Below are 9,813 nucleotides of genomic sequence, written 5' to 3'. Positions count from 1 at the left end.
TAGAGATGGAGATTAATTTGATGAAAGATTACAAAGGAAAACAGGCAGTTAACACACACCCACACTTACTGATAAAGGTGGCGTGCCGTCATCTTCCACAGTCACAGTGAGCGTGTACTTCTGCTGTTTTTCTCTGTCAGGGGGTGACGGTCGGGTCACTATCTCTCCCGTCATACGGTCCATTCTGAAGGTCAGGTCCTGATTCCCACCGGTGATGTAGTACGACAGCATGGCGTTGGGTCCGATGTCACGATCCGTTGCTATGACACGCAGGACTGATGTACCACCCCCCACATTCTAAAACAACACATATATACAGTATTATTTTGTTATATATAGGTGAAAAGTCATACTAACATTTACATTATTACAAGAACCATCTTAAAGGTGCCCTAGAATTAAAAATTGAATTTATCTTGGCATAGTTGAATAACAAGAGTTCAGTACATGGAAATGACATACAGTGAGTCTCAAACACCATTGTTTCCTCCTTCTTATATAAATCCCATTTGTTTAAAAGACCTCAGAAGAACAGGCGAATCTCAACATAACACCGACTGTTACATAACATTAATATGTACGCCCCCAATATTTGCATATGCCAGCTCATGTTCAAGCATTAGACAAGGGCAGAACGTCTGGATGTGCACAGTTGAATCATCAGACTAGGTAAGCAAGCAAGGACAACAGAGAAAAATGGCAGATGGAGCAATAATAACTGACATGATCCATGATAACATGATATTTTTAGTGATATTTGTAAACGGTCTTTCTAAATCTTTCGTTAGCATGTTGCTAATGTACTGTTAAATGTGGTTAAAGTAAGGAACTAATTTCTCCCCCGGGCCATGTTCCTGGTTTCATTCGGACTGGTAATAGGAACTCTAAATCGGCCAACAGTGCCGTCTTTAAGCGCGGCATTTACAAATGCTAAAAAACGGTAAATGGAGGATGCTGTGATCGGAACTGTGCTTGTTGTGTGTCGTGGGTTTCGTGATAACGGAGATGGAATGTAAATGCATAATTTACGCGATCGAAAGAGCAAAAAGTGGGGCAAAGAGACAATGACAACTTTCAGTATTACATGTCATCGGGGCAGAGAAAAGAACACAAACCTGCAGACAACAGGTAAATGCCATTATCACTGTTTTCCATGTTTGTTTACACAGCTTTTTAAAAATGCCGGGTGCCGGTGTTTGACATGCGTTTGACCAATCAACATACATTTACGTCATTGATAGTTCCTACAGTGCTGGTTTAAACCATACTTTGAAGTAGGAGCTAATTTAGTTCCCTCAAAAGTAGTTCCTAGAACTAAAATTGTTCCTAGTTACTGCGGTGTGAACACGACAAAATCCGGGTACTTCAGCCAATAGTTCTAGGAACTATGAAAGGTTCCTCGGGTGTGAAAGTCCCTATGTTCATATTAACAAACTTTAACATTCTTACTATACCCATTTTTAAATATTTCTAAAATAATAATAATATATTAATAATAAGTTAAAATAAATCCTAAATATACATTAAAAAAAATTATAAATTTATTATGAAAACTTTTAATATATTATTATATTTAATATATTATTATATATTACGATTAACACCCAAAATCCCCTGAGGTGCTGATGGCATCACTGTTTTAAGGGTGCTGTGGCTCTGACCTCACTGACGCTGACGTTGTATCCACGAGGGCTCTGCAGCACGGGAGGGTTATCGTTTACATCCAGAATATTCACTGTGAGTGACACATCTGTGAACCTCGGAGGGGAACCATTATCTGTCGCCCGCACCTGATCCAAACACACACAGGTATTCATGTGAGCTTCAGCAAACAGATACACATATCCCTCAGAATGCATTATGCAAAACATACTATACTTAACTGTACAAGGAAACATGTACAAAGTCACGCAAAACACGTACGGCTCAGTCTGCTGGAGTTATTAGGAATTCGGCAGACATGCTCTTAGTTAAAGTGACTTATTGAAAGTAGTCTCTTAAGCTCACCAAGGCTGCATTTAATTGATGAAAAATACAGAAAAAACTATAATATTGTGAAATACTATAACAATTTAAAATAGCTGTTTCCTTTTTTTTTTTAAATATATTTTTAAATGTGATTTTATTTCATTGTGATGCAAAGCTGAATTTTCAGCATCATTATTCCAGTCTTCAGTGTCACATGATCCTTCAGAAATCATTCTAATATGCTGATTTGCTGCTCAAGAAACATTTCTTATTATTTTTAAAAATCTTATTATTATTATTAGTTGAAAACAGTGATGCAGCTGCTTAATATGTTTGTGGAAACTCTGATACTTTTTTCAGCATTCTTTTTATAAATAGAAAGATGAAAACAGCAGCATTTATTTGAAAAAAAAAAAAAAAAAAGCAGATAATGTCTTTACTTTCACGTTTGATCAATTTAATGGATCCTTGCTGAATAAAATTATTAATTTCTTTAAAGAAAATCCTACTGACCCCTACTGAAACTTTTGAATGCTAGTGTATATTTCTAATATAACATGCCTTTTAAAAACCACTATATAGTGTAGGGAGCATGTGTATGATATAAAATGAAATCTAGGAAGTCACTACAGTTTGGTACAGAGCCAGTGTCTCTCTCACTTTTAGCAGGTAACGGTCCACGGCTTCACGGTCCAGACGGGCATTCAAGTAAACCTCTCCATACGTGTTATTGGCTGTGTTGATCTTAAACACGTCCTGCATGTTCCCCGCGATCAAGGTGAAATTTACCTAAAGGAAACAAAAGGGTGATGGAGGCAGGGTTACAAACGATTGACAACCCATTTCACAGTGTTTTGAGAATATCTCCCTCACCAGTCCGTTTCTTCCAGCGTCTTTGTCCCGCGCCAACACGACTGCAACTCTCTGCCCAATGGGTGTGTCCTCTGGAATAGACACCGACAAATCTGAAGTGATGTCAAACTCTGGGCTGTTGTCATTCTCGTCGAGAATGGTGATTGACACCTGTCAAAAGTACAAAGCAATGTTACATTTTTTTTTTTTTTTTTTACAGAATATTAATATTTGTTGCAATAAAAATGATTAGATGACAAAGAATCAGTCATTTACCTTCTACAAATGTGCATCAAGAAAAAAATCAGAAAAAAAGAGAATACAACAGGTTAAATCAGATGTTTATAGGGTACATCAAAATCATACTGTCATATGTATTTCACATAACTATCACTCTAGCTGCTGGATATAATCCTGTTTATAGACATGCATTTCAAATTTACTTTAACAAACATGGCCATATTGCACACAATTCAGGATAAGAACAAATGTGTGTGCTTCTCTACAGTACTTTAGTGAGTTTGACCTACAGATTGAACAGATCAGGGAGAAACTCATTACCACAGTCGAGTCTCTCTTGGGTCCTCCATCATCGGCCACAACAGTGAGAGTGTATGAATCCCCCTGCTCTCTGTCCAACAGTCCAGTCACAGAAATACGGCCCTGTAGAGCACACACAATCCTTTATTATTTGACATAATCCAGGTAGAGAAATTAACAAAATCTTTTTAGGCTGAATTAAATTAGAATCATTTTGACCAAAGTGAGACAGTCCAGTCAGCGATTCAAAGCTGGTAAAATAAACCTATTTTGTCATTTTTCGCTACTGTCTAGCTTGATTTTTTTTTTTGTTCACCCTGCAAGAAATCTCACTGACCAATAAGATTTAGTGTCATGTGTGTCACATGACTAAATTGATCTAAATTGGATGGATTTAAGCACAATTAATGTGTTAATTTATCTGAGATTATTATTATTATTATACTTACAGTTTTAGCTGAAATTATAAACAAATGAGCCAAAAAATAATTCTAAACACACAAGGGGAAGGAAATATGGAAATTCCACATCTAAGGAGGCTTCAAGCTGTAAAATGAAGCTCTTTCCATAGCATGAAGAAATTGACTTTTTTCCCCTTGATTTTTTTTGTTCACTATGCAAGAAAACTCACCGACCAATAAGATTTGAGCTTTAAGGTGATGTGTGTAGATTCAGCATTCCATAAAGACATTGCATGTTTTAATTTCATTCTTCATTTCCAGGCGAGAGAAAAAATATAATAATGTTTTAGTGATAGGTGTTTTTCCACATTTTCTGCACTGATTTTGAGGGGGGAAATTGAATTGGATGGATTTAAAGGGATAGTTCACCCAATAATAATAATAATAAAAAAAAAAATCATTTACTCACCCTCAATGTGTTCTAAGCCTGTATGAAATTCTTCCTTTTTTGAACACAAAAGACAATATTTTTAAGAATGTGGGTAACCAAACAGTTTATGGTCCTCACTGACTTCAATAGTATGAAAAATATATGAAATGGAAGTCAATGGGGACCAGAAACTGTTTAGTTACCCACATTCTTCAAAATATTTTCTTTTGTGTTCAGAAGAAGAAAAAAATTCATACAGGTTTGAGTAAATGATGACAGAATTTTCATTTTTGGATGAACTTTAAGCACAATAAATGTGTTATAGGGATCTGAGAGTACTATATTTGTATTGCTAGCTATGCCAGAAAACAGCTGAAGCTGCATGCTTTATGAGTCATTTGCATGAGTCAAACATTGACTAGTCAGTGACACATACAATGTTATTCTTTTTGAGTTGTGTTTGCATCACTTTGTCACATCGCTCTTGATGCGACAGTCCAAATCATATAACTGCCAAACTCAGTAGGGATACTCTCAAACCAGAACCATCTATTCAGTTGTATCGAGTTTCCTCACCGTGATACTGTCAATCTTAAAGAGCGCCAGGGCAGCAGGTGAGGTGTCGGGGTCAAAGCGGTACGTCAGCTGGTTCAGGTTATCAGCCGACTGTGCCTTAACCTGGACTACCTCCGTTCCTGTGGCTATGTTCTCCCTCAGCGATGCCTCGTAACCGGCTGATAGAAAGGCCACGGCTTCGTCCAGTTCGTTGAGTAAAGTGACGTAAACGGTGCAGTAGCCGCGGTGGAAAGGCGGTGATTGATCTGTGGCTGAGACGTTCATTAAATAGCTGGTTTTGGTCTCATAGTCCAAGTAATCCACTGTGGTTACTAGACCCGTACTCATATCGACTTCAAATTTACGGTCAGAACCAGAGACCAGAGCGTATGCCACAGCACCCCCATCCCCTAAAAAAAGAGAGACAACAAAAGTTCAAAAAGTACTTTTATTCAGCAAGGATGCATTAAATTGATCAAAAGCAACAGAAAAACAATTATATTGTTACAAAAGATTTTTATTTTAAATACATTTCAATTTATCAAAGAATCCTGAAAGAAATTTCACAAAAATATTAAGATAAAACAGCTTTCAACATTGATAATAATAAGAAATGTTTCAGCATATTTGAATGATTTCTGAAGGATCATGTGACACTGAAGACTGGAGTAATGATGCTGAAAATTCAGCATTGCCATCACAGGAATAAATTATATTTTATAATATATCCAAATTAAAAACAGCTATTTTAAATTTTAATAATATTTCAAAATAGTCATGTTGCTTTACTGAGCATTAATGAGCATAAGAGACTTCTTTATAAAATGTTTTATATAAAAACCTCAAATTTTTGAGTTTGTATTTTAAATAAATTTAGTTTTATTAAATAATAAAAATGAAATTAAATATATGTTTTTGATAACACCATTGTGTCAGATTAATACCCATTGTTAATTTCTATGGTGTGCCAATTCAAAAAATAAAAAAGGAATAAATTATCATCAATTAAAAATGTAAATAGATAAATCACTTTTAAATTAACAATTAAATAGACAAATTAAAAACTGTTTATTTAATTAATGTATGTTGTCACAAAAAATAAAAAAAAATAATACATTTAATAAACATATTATTTATTGTTACATTTAACTGTATTTTATTAAATATCAATTTGAAAATTATTTATTTATTTTTGTAATTTTTTTTTATAATTACTACATTGATAATTGATTATATTTTCAAGTGGCACTCTTAATCATCCAATGTAGATACATTTGGTTATTAGCTTGGTAATGAATCTGAATACTTTTTCAAAACACAGCTTGATTGCAGTTCATCAATTTATCTACAGTATCTGCAGGTCTGAACTTCAGCACACTGCACTCTGAGCCGTAGACCTATAAAGATAAAGATAGGAAGACGTATGTCCAGCCTATGCCACGCTGAACATCCTCCATGAGGAAGTGAATCAGGGAAGCAGGAACGGACACAAGCAGAAGTGCAACAGAAATGTTGTGATATTGTTTGGCATTAAGAACTAATGGAAAAATCCAACACAGCTTGAGCGTATGACACACACTTAGCTGCGGTAATCAAAACAATATAAAAATAATAAAGGAGAAGTGTTATGAATACACAATATTAGGGATCATAGATGTTCCTATAATTTTTCTGTAAAAGACAAATTTGTCTCCTCAGTGAACTAGTGCGGTCCACACACACAGAAAGCTACAATTACAAAGGTCAAGAAGAGAGCAAATGCATAGATAGTGTGTTTGAGTTTTTTGTGTTGTGTACCTGTGTCAGGGTCTGTAGCTCGGACCACTACCACAGATGTACCAATCCCAGCGGTCTCTCTGAGCCCCAGACGATTGTACTGCGACTGAGTGAAGACTGGAGACTCATCATTGACATCCTCTACGTACACAATCACCTACAACACAAACTCACAATCAGTCTGATTTACAACAAACATATACTGCTACACTTAGTTATGGTTTTTTTAGCTTGTTAGCTGTACACCCTGTCACATGGCAGTGTTTAGACATTGTTCTGTCACATGGCGGTGTTTAGACATTGTTTTTTGTTATAAGTCAGAAATGACAAGGAGGCAGCTTCACGCAATACAAAGTCAATGGAGACGGTTGGATTGTTTCCCCTACAGTGTGGGCGTGGCCTAAATGTGCTCTGTCTCTATTGTTTCCCTGTGTTATTTTGTTACCCCATGTGTATATGTAGTCCTATGCTGTGTTCGAAATCACCCCCTGTACCCTCATTCAATATTCCCTACAATACACCACTCATAAAAAGGAGTGAGTGAATTCAGACACTGAGTGCCTGCTGTTTAATAATCATTTGAAACTTAGCAAACTGGCAACTCCAGTAGGTAAGATGAAAATATTTATCTTGAACTTGGAAACTATGTATAAATCTTAATTAAAAAAATTAATAATCACTTAAAAAGGAATTTATACCTGTATGATATTACGCTGTAGCCACATTGGACCAGCGCGGTATGGAAAATGAATGGAGGAATGATTTAGCAGTGGTCGCCATCTTCTGGCGAGACTCAGGAATTCATTCGCCGCATGACTCTCACAGTGCATTATGGGTATTCTCTAGCCGTTGACCGTACATCAGTTGGACACTTGTTATAACGGTGCATTTTGGGAGTGAATGAGTGCTCTCAATATCATCCACTATGGTTTCGGACACCACTACAAATGGCTGTGTCCTCAAATATTGCCCTATTTAAGGGTATCGGGGGCAATTTCAGACAGCCCTAGTGTTTCTTATTCCTTGTCAGACGTTATTTGTGCATGTAACATGTTCAGTCACAGGGCTACATGTTTCAAATCTTGTAAAATGAGGAGGTTGCAAATAAAAATACAAATTATCAAAATGGTAAAAAGAGACAAATGGGTCCAAAAACGTTTTTTGTGTGATGTTGAACTCTGAATACAGATACAATGGCTAGATTGCATTTACACTACACCACTTTTTATACTGTACCAACTGTATATTCTATCCCCTAACCCTACCCCTAAACACAATACTCACAGAAAACTTTCTGCACTTTTCAAAAAACATAATTCAGTATGATTTATAAGATGTTTTCCTCATGGGGACCAAAAATGTCATGAGATTTTGTTCCCACAAAGTAGAGTTTACCAGAATCACACACACAAACACACCCTGACAGAGCTGCGCATGCTGCCCTGGTCACTGTTGTAGGCCTCCACCTCCAGCACATGAGAGCTGCGTGTCTCTCTGTCCAGAGCCACAGTTCCTCTGCTGATGAGCCCAGACAGACTGTCCACGTTAAACTGACCATTGTTTCCTATGGAGAGCAGACATCACACACACATGAGCCATACTGCCGTACTCTGACACAGTACTCCACATGAGGCCCAAATTTGAAAACAATAATGATATTTTATGCTCCTGGCAGGGTTTGTCTCTATTTGTCTAAACATGTAAAGTATAGTCATGTTTCACCACAAAAGCTGGAAGAAAAAAATAAGGAAATCTATATTTGTAAATCTATATTTTTTATAACAATTAACATAGCACTGTGGCAATGTTTACAGTATACCATAGATGTTATCCATAAACATTCTGAAAATACTCTATTCTTCTAAAAATATTTTCTTATAATGGCTCTATAAATGCTTTTTTTAATTTAATTTTTTTTACATTATATAGTGCAATAATGTTGGTTAGTTGGTATAGTACATAGCAGGAGCGCATCTGATCAAGGCATTGACGTGCAACATCAGGAAACAGGAAGAATAGTTACCGGAGAGAATCCTGTAGAGCACTCTTCCATTCTCCCCCTGATCTGCATCTGTGGCCTGAACCTGCAGATGGACACAAACACACGTAACCACAAACTGTACACACACATGTACTGCTAAACAATTAGTGAAAGTAACACTTAACACACTACAAGCCAACAAACACCTAAACACTATTATTTCACCACAATACATTATACTTGAACACACGTTTCTCAGACTACAACTGGACTCTTCCTTTCCACCGTCTCAAGTTATGTATGCATTTCTTCTTTACTAGCAGCACCAAAAAAAATACAATCTTTTTGATTGAACGGACTGGGCCACACATTGCCTCAACCAATAGAGTTTGGGTGGGGCTATCTGTGTAATGATGAGTATAGAGTGCAACAGTGTATTTCTACCGGAAGTTTATATATATATATATATATATATATATATATATATATATATATATATATATATATATATATATATATATATATATATATATATATATATATATATATATATATATATATATATATATATATATACACACAGTTGCAAGAAAAAGTTTGTGAACCACTTGCAGAATCTGTGAAAATGTGAAAAAATTTAACAAAATAAGAGAGATCATACAAAATGCATGTTATTTTTTATTTAGTACTGTCCTGAGTAAGATAATCTATATAAAAGATGTTTACATATAATACATAAGACAAAAAAAAAAAAGCTGAATTTATTAAAATAACCCCGCTCAAAAGTTTGTGAACCCTTGATTCTTTATTCTGTGTGTGGTTACCTGATGATCCACGGCTGTTTTTATGTTTTGTGATGGTTGTTCATGAGTCGCTTGTTTGTACTGAACAGTTAATCTGAGCTCTGTTCTTCAGAAAAATCCTCCAGCTCCCAAAAATTATTCAGTTTTCCAGCGTCTTCTGCATATTTGAATGCTTTCCAGCAGTTACTGTAGGATTTTGAGATTCATCTTTTCACACTGAGGACAACTGAGGGACTCAAACTCAACTATTAAAAAAGGTTCAAACGTTCACTGATGCTCCAGAAGGAAACACGATGCATTAAGAGTCTGGGGGGTGAAAACTTTTGAACAGGATGAAGATGTCCAAATTTTTCTTATTTGGTTTAAATATCAATTTTTTTTTAATTTAGTTCTGCCTTTCGGAAGAAACAGAAGATACCTGCATGTTTTCCGGAAAACAGATTAAATACAATTTACTTTGATCTTCAAATTCCAAAAGTTTTCACCCCCCGGCTCTTAATGGATCGT

The 9,813-nt window shown here is 35.8% G+C and overlaps 1 protein-coding gene across 1 annotated transcript in view; it reads right to left on the bottom strand.

Moving 5' to 3' along the window:
- cdh23 (cadherin-related 23) overlaps nt 1–9,813 on the bottom strand; it is a 256,259-nt gene that overhangs the window by 39,807 nt on the left and 206,639 nt on the right. The window contains exons 27-36 of the mRNA XM_067386032.1: nt 8,546–8,606; nt 7,941–8,086; nt 6,544–6,679; nt 4,768–5,156; nt 3,382–3,483; nt 3,097–3,099; nt 2,842–2,991; nt 2,629–2,757; nt 1,662–1,790; nt 70–297 (exon numbers count right to left, since the gene is read on the bottom strand). Of these exons, the coding sequence (XP_067242133.1) occupies nt 70–297; nt 1,662–1,790; nt 2,629–2,757; nt 2,842–2,991; nt 3,097–3,099; nt 3,382–3,483; nt 4,768–5,156; nt 6,544–6,679; nt 7,941–8,086; nt 8,546–8,606 (1,473 nt within the window). The remainder of the gene's footprint in view (nt 1–69; nt 298–1,661; nt 1,791–2,628; nt 2,758–2,841; nt 2,992–3,096; nt 3,100–3,381; nt 3,484–4,767; nt 5,157–6,543; nt 6,680–7,940; nt 8,087–8,545; nt 8,607–9,813) is intronic.

Source organism: Chanodichthys erythropterus, chromosome 5 (assembly GCF_024489055.1).
Source record: "Chanodichthys erythropterus isolate Z2021 chromosome 5, ASM2448905v1, whole genome shotgun sequence".
NCBI classification, from domain to species: domain Eukaryota; kingdom Metazoa; phylum Chordata; class Actinopteri; order Cypriniformes; family Xenocyprididae; genus Chanodichthys; species Chanodichthys erythropterus.
This window is presented reverse-complemented; position numbering and strand designations above follow the sequence as displayed.